The sequence below is a fragment of the Acanthopagrus latus genome, chromosome 15 (assembly GCF_904848185.1).
Source record: "Acanthopagrus latus isolate v.2019 chromosome 15, fAcaLat1.1, whole genome shotgun sequence".
Lineage (NCBI taxonomy): Eukaryota > Metazoa > Chordata > Actinopteri > Spariformes > Sparidae > Acanthopagrus > Acanthopagrus latus.
Window position 1 is genome coordinate 26,640,411 of NC_051053.1, and position 16,296 is coordinate 26,656,706.

At 41.2% G+C, this 16,296-nt stretch overlaps 1 protein-coding gene across 1 annotated transcript in view; it reads right to left on the minus strand.

The window, feature by feature from the left end:
* Positions 1-16,296, minus strand: part of LOC119033828 (pro-neuregulin-3, membrane-bound isoform) — a 318,729-nt gene that overhangs the window by 48,814 nt on the left and 253,619 nt on the right. The window contains exon 3 of the mRNA XM_037124389.1: positions 10,634-10,707. Within this exon, the coding sequence (XP_036980284.1) occupies positions 10,634-10,707 (74 nt within the window). The remainder of the gene's footprint in view (positions 1-10,633; positions 10,708-16,296) is intronic.

Here is a 16,296-nt window from a genome sequence, read left to right on the forward strand (position 1 = left end):
CCAGCTGACAAGACCCATACTTCACTATAAATTGGGCTTTCCAGATCCATCACCGTCCGTATGTGGCCACAACCAAAAGTCTCGATCGGATGCTTGATGGAAATCAGAACAACAAATGAAGAACTATGTGACAGAGTGTTTTTTTTAATATTCAGTACGGTTTTTAACAAAGCTAAGTCACACAGGAGTGCGTACCAGATGAATTGCTGCAATCAATATGAGTTCTTCACTCTCCCGCTCTCTTTTCTGATTGCTTACTATTCCTGTCTATAGCAATAGGCGGGAGGAAGGTAAATTGGCCTCAGCAATCAGTATCCATTAAACTCTATTGAAATAGTCAATTTTGTGTTTGCCACTGAGTTCACTGGCAGAGGGAGGGGTATCATTTTCAAAAGGACAATAAAGCTTCATGCTTTAAAAAAAAAGAAAGATGGACGCAGAACACATTCTGTCAAAGAAAAATATAGAAAAGTAGACAAATAAGCTATTACCGACACCACTAACGCTGCTCAGGAAGCAGCCAGATTTAGCCTCAAGCAAAAATCTAATATTTTCAGCGGCGTAAATCTTTTAGCATTCTCAATTCAATTCATTTAATTGTGTTTGATGATAAGCTCACAGAGATGACAGAAATGTGATCCACATGTGGCCACACATGCGCAGCCAGCAGCACTTTGTGTGTCAGTGTGTAATCTCGTCTTCACCTTCACCAGCTGCAGCCCACAGGAGCAGCAGCCATGATAATGCCGTTCAGTTATACGTCTGATTCTTGAAGGCAGTTAAACAGGCTGTGTGCTCTAATCTTCTGTGTCGCTGTGGTGAGCTGGACGGAGACTGAGCGTAGTTTGGAATGCGAGCGAGCCAGGAAGTGCCCAGCTGGTCAGTGAGACACACCTGCAGCTAATTAACCTCTGCCTATACGTGTGTTTCGGGAGAAGCTGACAGGGGAGGGGTATCGGTAGCAATTTGCCAAAGCCCTGTTGTGCACCAAGAGCCTGGAAAAGCCGGGTGTAAATGACGCTGCCACTTTAGCTCTGAAAGAATACAATTAGCCTGTGGACAGATGAATGGCTCCAAAAAAGGGCTGATGCTGATTCTAGCAGTCTCTCAGCAGTCATGCGGAGCTCAAAAAAATATATGCACAAAGAGAACACACCTTTCTTCATGGGTTATAGTCTGAACCACAGTGAAAGTAAAATGGATATAAAAACACATGTTGGGAACATGAAATTTCCATTGGCAACAGCCCTGCATCACACCGCCTGCCTGCAGAGAAGTCAGTTTGTCATGCAGCAGGCATCAGACAGTGTGTGAAACTTGGAAGCTCAGGCTGAGAGCTGAACTTTCATGAGAATCTGCTGCCACCATCTGCAGCAGCAATATTTTACTGTCTGCCCATCCTCTCTGTGACTCTCGCTACCACAAAAGTTCAAGCGAGGAAGTGCAACCAAGACATGGAGAATGTGATCTTGTACCTGTTGGACATGTGCAGCACTTTAAGGGTGCACTCGTGTTATAAACTGTGACACTGTGATCATGCTTTGGTCACTGAAGATCCCAGCAAAGTCACTAGTGCTTTAGTCCAGTCGCTAAAACGTGTTGGCATTTTATCTTCTCTGCAAACTGCGGATATGTTACATTTGGTGGAGGGGGTGGCAGTTGTGTGTCAGTTTGGCAAAATGGCTGCTAAGAGACCAATGATCAATACATTTTTTAAAAACATTTTTTAAGCAGGGAAACAGCAGATATTTTCCCACTGTGTTAGTGGCAAATAAAACCTGATACATCCTGAAAATATGCAGCCCAAACTCAGCATTGTTTAACAAGATGTCGGAACCATCTCTAGGGTTAGGGTTAGACACAAAATTAAAAATTTAACACAAGGACATGAAACATTTGAAAAGCTGCAACATAAAGACACGTTGCCAACATTCATTCTTGCGTTTGGGTTGGATATTCACATCTACACTTACACCAACAAACTAAACTCTGAGAGCCCCACAAAGACATGTAGACACCAAAATAAGACATTTTTCAGAGGCGTTTCCTGTCTCCACTGCTCCTGATTCTCTCAATTTCAGTATCTGCTCTATGCATCACAGTGTGGATCCATTAACCCCTCCCTGTGGTGTATGTATGTATCTGGTAAGCTGCTCTAACCCCCTGCCGAGGGGCTACACCAGCCCCTCCTGCTCCTGCTTTATGTTTCAGTCATGACATTGAAAATTGAAGCCTTCTTTCACAGCAGACATTTTGATTTGTTATGGCAGGAAACCATGACATGGAACCATCACTGCAGATAACATAACACCGTCTCGTTAAGCCAATCTTCCGAGCTAACACTTTGCATAATTTTGACAATAGTTGTTATGAAGTACACCGCTGCTTTTGATTGCATTGGCATGCCTAAAAACATTTAAGTTAAGTAGCTGCTTATGTTTCAGCTGCAGCTTAAGCTGTTGCTAGCAATATCAACAGGTCCACCTGACAAGATAATGCAATATATAAATAATTTAAGCATTCATTTTTCAGTGCCATGCTAATGTGAAGTTAGGTAAACTTTAACTTTACCACATGATCAGATTAGAATATTTGAAATTTCTGTTTCATTATTTTACACATCAGGTTTCATTCTTGAAACACAAATCATGAAGTATAACCCATTTAGTTGGAATATTAAAAGCAGAAAAACACCTTAAATGTCCTGTAAGTTAGCGACACATTCGGTATCTCCTTTGTTTACTGTTTTTTGTACATGAAAGCTTGGACAACAACATCCACTGAGGGACGGGATGAATAACAATATTAATGTGTGAGGCTGATTCTTTTCATCTGGTTTCAAAGAGACCTGCTGTCAAATAGAGGCTTCTTTTGTTGTTTTTAATGGGTAGTCTTGCAATTTACTTCACCCCCGACACACACCAATTAAACTCAAAGCAGTCTGTGCCTCTTCGGCTGGAGCTTCACACAAAGCAAGCGATATTATTTCTAACATTTTCGAACAAAATCTTGATCTGGTTTCACTCTGCCCCCGGTGATTGTTAGGCATTAAAGAAACTCACATCTTTCACATCTGAAGAGCCAGACTAGATCAGAACCCCTCTGGCTTTGGTATCGTAAGGATGTCAAGCCAAAGACTTGACAGTTCTTTATCCATATCCTGGTAGGTTGGATTTGCCTTGCCAAAATAAGTCAGTATAAGAAGGAGGGCTGAAACCAGAGCTGATGCTAGAGACATCGAGTACTTCTGAGCGTTAAGCCAGCCCTTTTCCTCCTCGTCTTTCAGATGGTGAGAATTCAACAAGATGCCTCCTGAGACGCTGCTTCTCTCTTCCCAACACTGTGTGGGAACGTCAGCATGGAGACAGAACCGTGCAGAAATACAAATGCAAAAATGTAGAGCACAGAACCAGCACACATTTCTGCACACACACACACACACAACTACAAACGTGCACTTATGGAAATGTGCCAGTATGACTTGTGGAAGCTGAACGAGTGTCTAGTACTAAGGGTTTAAAAATCAGGACAAAAGTTATTTCAAATCAACAATCATTATCCTTTTGTGTAAGATTTCAAAATGCTGTAGGTATTTGGAGATTGCACAAAAATGTATTTTGAGTCTTTCAGGTCTGAATGCTGCCAACAAACAGCAACTTGTAATCTATTTGAGCCTGTATTCATCCATGACTTGCTAAATGATAAAGCAATATACTGATACATCAACAGTTATGTGTCTGCTTGATTCCCAAATAGTTTAAAGGTTCAGGGTCATCTATAGAGCTCATATATGTTCACTGGTCTGCCCAAGGACACTTAATTCATACTATGGGTACTAACACCAATGATTTCCTATACCTGTAGTAATATGATTGATATTTTGTTGTGAGCATTGCTCAAGCAAAAAATGTCTTTACAGTTGTGTATCACATGCTTAGCAGAGCACTGTCGTAACAACCCAAGGTGACTTGCATTGCATTTGCCACAACAGTTGGTGGGAGATAAAAACATAAAGCTTAAAGCAATCACACATTTTATGCTACCTTTATATCACAGGGATCCAAATGAGCATACAACCTGAAGTCTAGGGCTGTATTCTCTGGGAAATTGGACTTGCATGATTACTGCAATGTTATCATCTGTGCTGCACACAAACCTGCCAAGCATGAAATCAGATCTCATAAAGATAGTGTGAATTAAATTTGTCTTCAGATTTAAATCTCTAAATCTCACTCTGTGTGTCTACGGGGTGTGATACGATGTATGTACTGTACTGTAGATGAGGATATGCTGATTCTAGACTCTGCCTTGCAGCATTGTAAAACTAGACTGTGGCCTTTGATTCTGGGGGCTTAAGCATGTTTTTTCCAATGTGTTCAAGACAATGATTGCGGAAGGGCTGTGTCGATGCTAAAAGTAGTGAAGAAAGAGATTGAGGTAGAGCAGAAAGGAGAGGGAACGCTATTCAAAGAGAATACATTTAGCTCCTGAATACTGTATTACCCTGTGAAGGTTCCTGAGAATGGGTAGTGCCAATCAGCAACCTCCCAGTTTGAACAACAAAAGATGTCTTGACAATAAAAAGCAGCTTGAACTGCCTTTCTTCCTCTGACATACTGTATGTAAGGATGACAACAAAAAGCCTTTGTTACTCTCTGACAGACTAAGAGGAAACCTAAACAAATCTTTGATCTCAAACACACCCCATCAAGTGAGTTGGGTGACGAACTGTGTGTGTGGAGCTCTGTTAGCATTTTGACAACTAAATGTATGAGTCATGTGCAAGGCCCGAGATACTGTGTTCTGGTCTGAAGTTAGCTTTTACATGTGAGAGTTTTAAAGCTTTTGTTTTCGACCTGGTTAGTTCTGAGCTACATCACAGCCTGTTTCCTGTTTCACATTGAACACCTAAAACCTTTTCTTGATTCAAATGTTTTGACCGTCAACTTTGTTGTTTACCTGACAACAACCTTAAAGTTGAAAGTTCTTTGTGTCTTTGGAGCTTGAAAAAGCCATGTACTGGCAACCTCTCGTTTGTCCTTAGGATGCTGCTGGATGAGAACACTACCTTACACCTGTCCAGCTTCTTTGCCTTGAATCATTCAACCTGTGAGATCCTTCTCATGCTGTATTCAAAACAAAAAGTTGAAAAGGTCGTTGCTCCTTCAGGATTTCATTTTTTGTTGCACCTTGTAAGAGCAGCCTGGGTCTGTTATACTGTTAAAACCATTGTGTGAGGTGGCTGTAAATCAATAAATGTTTTGTCTATATTAGTCTGAAATACATTTTTATTTATTTTTTATATAAATAATTAGTTTTCCTTCTTTGTCCACTGAATGTGACTTAAAATGTCATTTTATACAGTTTTCCCCAATTTTAGCCCGACATATTTGATGTTTCTGGCACTAGAATCTAAAATAAAGCTTTTGGATGAACAATACAAAGAACACGTTTCTAAGTGACTTGCTTTTTACAGTACAGATGGTGAAAATGATGGTAGAGTGTTGTTACTGTAGGTAAAGGAAAGTTAGGGATGGATTATTACCAGCTCCCTGCGAACACAGCTGGACCAGGATGGCACAACACAGCCTCCCTGAAAAAAAGAGGCTGGTTTGTTGAGAAGGAACGCCGTACTGAGGTGGTTTTCTAGCTTGGGTTTGGCACCTCTCCCCTTGGGTCCGTGTCAGCAAAAAGGACCTCAAGCTGCGAGCTAACGACCTAACGGAAGCTTCATTAACAACATTTACTGGTTACTTAAGCAAGAAAGCTACCAGTAAATGTCCATCAAGAATCTCCATGAATCACCTTGATGCTGTAACTGGCCTCAAGTCATTACATCCAGTATTGTATTGGTATTTTTTTTTTTTTTTGTCACGTTTGAAGTTTTAATTAACCCCCTAGCATCTGTTATTGGAGCGCCTGTCTAGCACAGCAGTATAAAGAGTGAGAAAAGAAAGAATCATGGATTGGTGGGGGGTTGGATGAATGTATTTATTTTACCCCGTACCATATTTTCCTTCACCATATGAAGTAGACACTAGAGGGGCAGGTAGAGCATCAGAGTTTGGAGCGTTAGACCGCTGAGCAGGCTGCCTCATTTGACGAGTTGGGATTGGGAACTTGTCGATCATTGTGAGCTGCACATCTTCGGGTTGTGGAGACATCGGAAAGCTTTTCCTCTCAGAACGTGTGATAGACAGCTTCCACTAGTTGCTGCCTTATTTCATAGAATTTTCCTTCCTCCCTTTTGAATTTGTCTGTTAAATGTTTTACATGCAGTAACCCTGTCTGGCAGTCATTCATGTCTCTGGTTTCATTATTGATCTTGGAGCTTTTTATTTAGTACCATAGTGTGGTTTCAAATACCCTTTCTTTCCAAACCATGTTCTAAATAATTCAAACTGCAGTGCTGCTTGTTATGTTTAGAAGACAAGCGTGTCTCTCTCTCTCTGTCTGTCTTGTCTTGTAACTCAGTGAGTTTGTAAAGCTGCTGGAGTCATGACTCTCCCTTCGTCCTCTGAGACCCTGAGACAGTGTGATAGCCTAACCCAGAAGATGCCTCCACTTTCATCCAGCATCTCTCCTCCTCGCTTGTGCCCTTTGCGTCCTTCCCTTCCGTCGAGACTGCAGTGTGCCAGAGGTCCTTGGCATCATTTGTCTGCCCTGCTGGTGAACCTTTTTAGCTGGCACAATTCAAGCCTCGGTCCATCTGAGGCCTGTGCCACTTAGTGTTAGGAGATGAGTTGGACAGAGAACTGTAGGCTTGGGAGAAGGGATGAGGTCTGACGCTTGGACAAGATGCGTGTCGAGGAAAGGATGGCACGGAGGAGGTTAGCAAGAGACAGATGGGGGCGAAAGGGGGCCGTCAGTAGGGAAATTTGGAAGAGGGAACAAGGATGTCAACACTGAGGCAAGCTCGAACACGAGACACAAAGGTAACCCGGGAAATTAGGATTTGATGAGCTGCGAGCAAAGGAGTCAAAGAGTGATGCTGTGACAAGATTATCTGAGGGGTGAGGAAAGAAGAGGGTGGTCACAATCTGCCACTCTTCTTTTCCAATTTTGCACTTACCAACTTTTTGAAGCAGGAAGAAGTAAAATGGGAAGAAAAGGAAGAAAGACAAAGATGGTGTTACTAAAGAAAAAAAAAAAATCCATAGGCTATATGTCATTGTATGTGTAGTAGAGAACAGACACAAGGACCTGTCAGAAATAAAGAGGGGGGGCAGAGAGAGGGATCGAAGCCAGTGAGAAGAATGACCTATAAGGAGGCTGATCAATCCCGACCATCGGGAAATGAATTGAGGATAGAGATTTGGTGGAGAGTTGGAGAAAGTGGCAGAGAATAGATGAATGAGATCAGAACTGAAAGGGAGGAAAGTGGTGTGAGCTAAAGCTGATACAAACAGAAAGGATTCAAGGGTTCAGCCGAAAGCCAAAAAGTGACTTTATTGTCTATTTTACCCCTTTACTCCCCCTCCCCCCTCATTCCTCTGTGATGCCTTGGTAACTTCAAGACAATTTATATGGAAATTCACCTGAAAGAGTCAAGGATTATTAGATTAATAATAAGTATGTCATTTAGGCGAGAAAACCAATTTGAAGTTATGCTTGAGATTGGTTTGCGAGAGAACAACTTTGTTTCTTGTTGACAAACCTCAATTCTCTTCAGCCCTTTAAGGTGTTCCAAGCAGATCCTTGAGCCTCAATTTATAAAACACAAGGAGGATTTGCTTGGGACTAGGAAGAGACCTGGAGTGATTTAGGAATTACCTCCCCACCTCCGTGTTTCATGCGGGGCAAGAGATAAGCAAAGCCTGTATCTGAATCTAATTCACTGACATCCCCCCCCAGATATGATGTCAAGGCTCCGCCTAACACAGATGTTTCAGAAGTGAAGTCTACTTTCTGCATGTGTTATAAGCATAAATACACATTGGCAGCTCATTTAAATCAAAGAGCAGATCCTTTGTGGCTGTACAGTTAGATCACAACCTTTTGTTGCTCCTGAGCTGCTCTGTCATCAGTGTAAAAACATAATCATAGCCAGTCTTAGAGGAAACTTTGACTGCTGTTCAAATTTCATACTCATTCCGTCGTCTGTCAACAGAAAACAAATGAGCCAAAATCACAGAGATGCTGATTTGCACATGCATCTTTTTACAATCACAACTCTACAATACAGCTGAAACGCATATTGGACACACAATAATCATTTCACAGGCCATAATTTCATGGGTTAGTAGAAAGAGCTGGATTTACTTTGTCATGTTGTGTTTATCAACTGTTTTGGTACCCATCTGTTAAAGGAACATTCCTCTAAATTTACAGTGATGTTCAGTATTCTTTCTTTGGAATTGACGGTATCCATAAAAAAGTCATACACTGGGAAACTATCAAAAGAAAGCTTTGCCACAGATTAATTTTCTAAAAGCAGATTTGATTGTTTTTACTCTTCTTAATGCTTGTTAAAACTCTGAGTGGGATCAGATGCAAACAAAATCAGCCCCGTCAGCAGAATAAAATGTTAGCAGTTAACAATTCTGCACATCAAGTGTCAATATTGACATTTCAACATTATCTGTCATATCATGTTGAAATTACATGTTAATGGCCAGACGTTCACAACATGATCTGGGGAGGACAGCAGTACAGTCACAGGCATGCGTCTGCAGCTCAGGACTGAGTTTCAACATTTGAAACTGAACTGAACACTGGATTTTTGACGAGATTTTAGGACAATTCCAATCCATGTTCGGTGACAGAAAACAGTTATTTTCAGCATGGAAATTTTAACCTAAAGATATAAAAAAAAGATGCCTAAGTGTCTCCTTATCAGTGGTTTGCAGATTTGTACCCTGTCAACAATAACGCTGGCAGTTGATTAAATGTTGAGCTGATAACACTTCTGGCTTATGTTGACTCAGCAGGTCAAAGCTCTGAAGGAATTAAAATTCCACAGAGAAGATATAGGAGCTCTTAAACATGTTCAACAGATATAAAAGCAACGCAATTAACAACTATTTCATATGACATTTGACAAATTGTTAGAGTGATGATAGTGGTAACGGTTCTTAGCCACCAATACGTTCGGGTCAGCAGGTTTGGTGTACAAACAAAGCGAAGGGTGTCACTTCAGTGAACACAAATGTTGTTCTAACAAGGACAATTACCCTAATACTTGCTTGGAATTAAAAACCTCATTACCAAGACTTAATTAATGATCTGGAAAGTAAAGGATATTAACAAAGAGCAAATGATAACGGTGTTGTTGCATTTGCCACTTTTAATTTACATGTCTCATTTATGGCACATTTATTCCTCACAATCAAGCTTTGCATTTCATTTATTTCATTAATAATCAGTGAGTTGGATTTCATCATGTTACCACAGAGGGGGATTTTTGATGCTGGACAATTATGAGGTAAAAACCAAAAAGTCCTTTTACAGGAAATAGTTATATTGCAGCATGCTCCTTGTTAGTGCCCCGGTGACAAGGTTGCATATTGTTTCGCAATGAGCTGAGAGGAAATGAGAAATTAATACAGCATAGATAGCGAGCATTGAGGATAATTTGCGTTCCTCCCTCAGCTAAATGACAATGAGATAGGTGACATTAGAATGAGTAGGGTATTTGAGGTAGCAGGGGATAAAAGAGGAAACAAAAAGGTAACATGAGGAGAAATTATAAAATAAAAAGGGGAGGGGGAGAATATAAAAAACAAGAGAAAAAAAAGCTACAGCTGAAATGCTGTGAAATCATAATCATAACTTTAACATTAAAGAGAACTTGAAAACTTTTTTTTTAAGTATTATGCAATAATTTCAGCTTCCTTGCTTCATGTTCACTGTTTTCATTTGCACACAAGAAATAATCAATCAAAATGACATCACCTGATAATAATCTGCAGCAGTTCTGTTTCACTGTGTGTATCAGCGCATGTAACATCCATTGGTTTTCAGAAATAAACCCACATCCCTGCTGTTTTAATCAGGGACTGAGTCTCACCTGGTGAATGCAATTAGTTTAACTGAATTCATCTAAATGATTTAAATAAAAGAGCAGAACTCTGGTCTCTGAGGATCTGCATTAAAACCCACTGATATGAGATATGCATACTGGACATGTAGATGCAACATGCACAAAGAAACGAGACATTTGGAGCACTAATAAAATGTAATGTCCTCTCTAACATGCAGTAAGAGAAGAAACAAACATTTGCTGCATTTCTAAAGAAATAAAACAGATATTTCAAGGGAGATCTGCAGCAAAGTACAATGTCAGGTGTGAAAATATTTGCTTTAAGTTCTCCTGGAATTGCCACCAAGCTAATATCATAAATTACTCTTTTAGGATGTCTGCGCTGCAGAGTTGAGAACTTGGTAGCTTGGAAACGTTCAGTACAGCAAACACTGATGTATGAAAACTTAACATTTTCTCCAGTGCCTTATTAATGTGCATCAGCAGAGTCGGAGTTCAGTTCCAGTTGAACCTCATCAGAGTGAACTCAGAAATATGACCCTCTTTGTTTCCCCTCATGTTTCCCTTCACATGTTCAGATTTGATTGATGGTCCACTGATAGCTGTTAAAATAAACAGAAAAAAAAAAACTGAACTAATGTGGAATCTTACTTGGGTCAGAAAGGATGGAGTCTGTCTTGGGCAGAAACTGGTCACAGCGGATTCCCTGGTAGCCTTCTCGACACCTGGTGGAGAAACAAGACGAAGAGATTTAAAACATTAAGCGAGGGAATGAATCCAAAGACAGCTGAAGTAAACGTCCTCCACATGTTCAGAGACACATGTAGGTGAGGCTCAGTCCTCCTGCAAGAAAGTGCAAAGTAAGGCAAGCTGACAGGAAAACATGAATCGTGGGGTGATCTTTACAAAATCCTTTTCTTGAAGAGGACATCTGTCCTTTCAGCAAAAATCCCAAATTGGGGCTGCAGCAGAAAAAAGGAACTTCCAATCCCCATTAAGTGAGACCCCGTGACCTTTCTCTGTGTGAAGCTAAATGAGCTTCAGGTTAAAATGAAATCTTCACAGAACACATCCGAGGATGAATCAAAATGTACAACTTTCCCCCATAAAAAAGTAAGCAGTGAGAGCTGTGTGAGCAGAACTTGCCAGCGACATAAATCTGCTGTGATTTTATTTTTTTGTTCCTTCCTCGGTGCTCTTAACCCCTACGAGCCAGCGAGAGAAAGAAGTCCTGATGAAGAGTGCTCAATTAATCTAAGACTCATTCAATGGCTTTTTGGATAGTCCTCAAACTTTACAGAAACTGTTGAATTTGATTGGCACATTTGTGAGAGCGCCATTTGAGAGGCAATGATCATTAAGCAGCTAATGAATTCTGAAATGTGTTCAGGCTGTTCTTCAGCTAATGCCCTAGGAAAAAAGGCTTTGCATTACGAGGATGTGTTTTTAATTAATTTCAGCTCAATAAATATATCCTTATCAACATATTTGAGTGTAAGCATGTCTTGCGGAGCACAGATACAGCATGGAGGCTTAAATGCCAGTATGCGGTGTGAGGCCTAATTGGATGCCTCGCTCGGTGTCGATATCAATCTTTGCCTCCGGCCAGTTGTACCTTGCTCGCTGCTGAGTTCCTCTTGAGGAAAATGCAAGTCTCATACATGCAAATAGAACAGAAACTTCAGCAGCAGAGGTAGTTTGTGCTGCCTCTCCAGATCAGACCATGTCTATTCAATCTATCATTTGGTCACTTTTTCAACTATTCTGTTTCACTAAGTCTCAGTTTTTGTTTTTTGTTTCTCTTCCACCCAGCCCGCATCCAAATTCCTCCCCTGTTTACCCCTGTGGCTTTGTTTCATTGACACTCCTGGAATTAATCTCTATCTGCTCTGACACGTTGACAGCAGAGCAAGTATACTTATTCTAGCGGGCCCTGCTTTTGGAAGCACCCAGCTGAGATAACATCTACGTCCACGCAGACGAAACACCAAAAGCTTTGCATAGCCATCGAGCTTCCCGACAAATGTAGTGTGACATATCATAGATTTAACTCCATGCAGAATGACAAACGCTGCCTTCTTTTTGTCTTTTATCTACGGTGAGTGAATTTTAATTATTAAATGAGCTGCAGTGGGCGGGGCGGGGGGGGCAAATGACTGTGTGAGCCAGTGATTTTGCCGTTGAGAGGGACGCTTGTCGTGAGATGTGTGCGAGAGTCTGTGACATAAACAAAAAGTGACAGTTTTTCTTATCAACTTAAATTGAAGCGTTGAACTGAAGAGCTTGCTGTGTGCATAATGCAAAACGCTGGATTTTTGAGTGTGTTTTGGTTCAAAGTATTGTCCCACATTGCAATGCACGGAGGAGGATGACGGATGTGCTCACAGCTGCAGCACATTAAAATAAATTGCAGTGCTGAGACAGATCCAGATATATGGTAAAACAAACAAAGTAAGTGCATCTTTGCAAACACATGTTCTGTTTATTGGCAGTGGCATTTGCAATTTGCAAACTGACTGACATTGACACACATACTGTATTGCCTCTTTTCCTGTAAAATAATAAGAACAGTACACTATGACAATGGGTGTTTCTACGTGCAAGGAGTTTACCACAAGCCAGCTTGAGTTAAAGGGATGTTCCGGTGTAAGTTGAATCCATGGTCTAAGACACCGTGACATCGAGTAAGACCCCCCCTCGATAGATCAAGTTTGCAGACCGCTAGCTTGTGTAGTTTTAGCAACCTTAGAAATGACCACACGATGACAATACAGACACCTCCAGCAAGAAACCGCCATCAAAAAGCCACAAATAATGCTGAGAACGGCACTGAACTTAACTAACAGGACAAATAGGGTCGCAGGACATAGTTTGAGGCATCAAACCTCTGCTAGCTTAGCCGGATTGCTATTGTAAAGTTAAAACAACTCACCACTCTCTTGCAGCAGCTTCCTTACAAGTTGATTACCGTGTACAGTTAAAAAATGCTCAGTTTTGTTCTTTTATCTGTCAGCTCTGGATAATAACTGTTATAAACTGGTAAGCAAGGCACATATGAACTTTGATTGCATTTCCATGGAGTAATAATCATACACTTTCATCCCTGAGCTGCAGAAATCTACTGCGCTCCGTAATCAAATTGTCAGGGCTTCCCCACAATAGGAAGCTGCTGCAGGAGAGTGGTGAGCTGTGTTCACTTTACAATAGCAATCCGGCTAAGCCAGCGGAGGTTTGATGCTTCGAGCTATGTGCTGCAACTCTATTTGTACTGCTGCTTAAGTTTGGTGCTGTTCTGAGCATTATTTGTGGATTTCTGATGGCGGTTTCTTGTTGGAGGCGTATCCTGCAGTGTATTGTTATCATGTGGTCATCTCTGAGGTTGCTAAAACTATGAAAGCTAGCAGTTGGAAAACTTGATCTCCCGAGGGCGGTCTTACTCGTGTCATGGTGTGTTTGACCATGGCTCGAACTTGATTGCATTTCAGAGAATATTGACAGTACATCACCCATTTTCTGTATGAAAGGCTGTGTATACCAACAAATAAAGAATACAAGTGGAGGACTGGTCTATTTTTGCACTTACAGAGTGGATCTATGTGACACGTGCACACCACTTATGCATGGCTCTCACACGCGGTGTAGCCAGCTTCATTGATTACAGTGGAAGGGCAGTGATGCATCAACTGCTCCTCGAATGATCTGCGTACATCACGTGTTTTACCGCGGTGCTATGACTGAAAATGAGAATCTGTGAACACATTTTGTTCCTCCTTTGTTTTTTTTTTATGAAATGTCAAAATGTCTTCTCTTCCTCCATTGACTGTGTCTCTGTCAGGGCAAATGAGGGAACTTGAATTTTACACAACAGACATTCGTTATCGCTAAAGTTAACATAAACACCTCTGCACTCAGTTCATATGTCTGCTGTGGAAAGCTTTGAGTATGTTTACAACCATTCTGCAGCTGGAGCAGCACTACAAGTGAATAATAATGAGTGTTCATTGATAACCTGACACAACTGAGTCACTCAAATGCAATGTGAACGCAAATTGGATCTCAAAGCCAACTTTCAACATCGTTTTCAGTTGAGTAACCTGAGAGCCCATTTTCATTTTGTCAAGTGTGTGGTTTAGAAAAACAACTGCACGACGCGCTTACTGAATGTATCTCAGCTTCTTTTAGTCACATTCATCAGATTCACCGTATCACCTCGCTGCTGTACAGAAGCCTCCACAGTGTCATCATTTCTAACGGCATCCGTACTGCTGGCTGTCCTTCAGGTTTGTTGTTCTCAGCTTTTACTGTTTCCACGTCTGATGCCAAATATGTGCTGTGTGGGAGCAGGAGAACAAAACACACGCAAACAAACAGCCGTCTTGTTCTAAAGACACGATCGGAGTCAAAACTCCTGTGAAAGTGGTTTAAATGTTGTCAGTCTTCAGGTTTCTTTTCAGATGCTTTAATTCAGCATCAAAATCCGGCGGGTCACACACGGACCCTTCTCTGTGCTAAATGTGTAGTCAGTTAACAGCTCCCCGTGACACTGTGACCTAAGCTGACTAAACTTCGACAGGGGGAGACCTTTGTAACACCAAGTGGAGGAGAAGAAGATAATTAAAAGAACGAAGGCTTAACGTGGTGACATTGTCTGTGTGTCGTGCTCATTAGGGGGGACTGTGGCAGAGAGGAGCACACGGCTAAACTGAACTGTGGCAACACGAAATACTTCAAGGCAACAGGGATCACAATTCAATTATGCACAAATGGGAGGACATACTGCTCTTGTTGTGTGGCCGTGGGTGACATGGAAACTGCTGTAATATCCTCCTTTATCATGTCTCGCACTGTGCAGTATATACAGCTGTATCCTCCAAAAAAAATGCTCCTTTTCTTTAGCCTGCGTGTTTCCAGCTGAGATCAAAACACTTCAGAATGTGCTTGAGAAAGCTCCGAGGAGAGAAGCTGAGAATGGATGAGAGACAGTCGGAGGGTATTGAAGAGTTGCATGCATTCTAATTAGCACCATAGTCATTAATTAAAAGAAAATAGGAAGAGACAGCATGCATGCATGTGAGTGAGCACGCATATGTGTGAATCTCTCACCGTTGCACAAAGCAACGCGGGGCATGGGATAAATATAAACATGCTGCCTGGAGGATGATGAATTCCTGCAAATGGAAGTGTGAAAAGGTGCTGGTGCACACAGACACACATACATATGCATCACAATATGTGGAGGGAAAGAGCAGATCCTATTGGAGCAGCTCAGAAGTTATCCATGACTGTGGTAGAACACAACATTTTTTATCCTGTGATGTAAACTTAATAACATTTTAATTTAGTGATATTTTGACCCACTTTTAGTGTTGATGTGCACAAAATGGTTCAGAATGTTACTACTGGTTCAGATCACAATCATGAAATATCACCAACCATCACCAATCATATACCACGTAAACTACAGTGGCATTCAGAAGAGTGCATACCTCTGCCAAGGACCCCACAGTCCCCTTTACCTGCAACTGTATTCATTCAGATCTGAGTCACCTGAACATGCCACATTTTTCAATGTGTTATTCCTTCTTGGCTGAGCCCCATCCTCCGTCACACTGTCGTAGACCATGTTCAGTATTATCCTGATGACAAATCAACCAACAAAGACGTGGACACGCATGAAAAAACATAACCTACTTGGCAGAGGTCCGTCACTCACTTTCAGGAAATGTTAAGGTAATCTTCTAGCTGAAGTTGCGTCCATGACTAATACATCTAATATGTCCAGATTGTTTCTCTAAAAAAATATATAATATTCAAACTGAATCTGAAATATATTTTTAAGATGTAGGCAACAGGAACAAGAGCCCACATGTGGATTTTTCTTTTCCTTTTTTGTTTTAGCCTTGCTCTCTTTCTCGGGACATTACACAGTAACATTCACACTTTGAAACTGCACAGCGGCACTGCGGCAGCTCCAGTTGAGGTTACAAGTGCTTTGCTAAAGGGCGCCTCAGGGATTTCTCCTGCAAATGCTGGATTTGAACTTTCTTTAGGCTGCAAATTATGCATGCTACAATCTCTAACTTGCAAAGCATTGTTTAAAGTTTGATGAAATGTGTGATAAAACTTCTACACTGGTTAAAACTTCTCACAATATTTATATTAGATATTTTCTGGAAGTCTTGGAACAAGAAGAACTGACAGAAGTCATCGTCTGGACGCTGTGTCCCCGTCACATGTCATGTACAGTCCTCTTGTTCACAGTTTTTTCCACAACCGAGAACCAAAAAAAATGGCAAATGAAGATAGATTTGTGA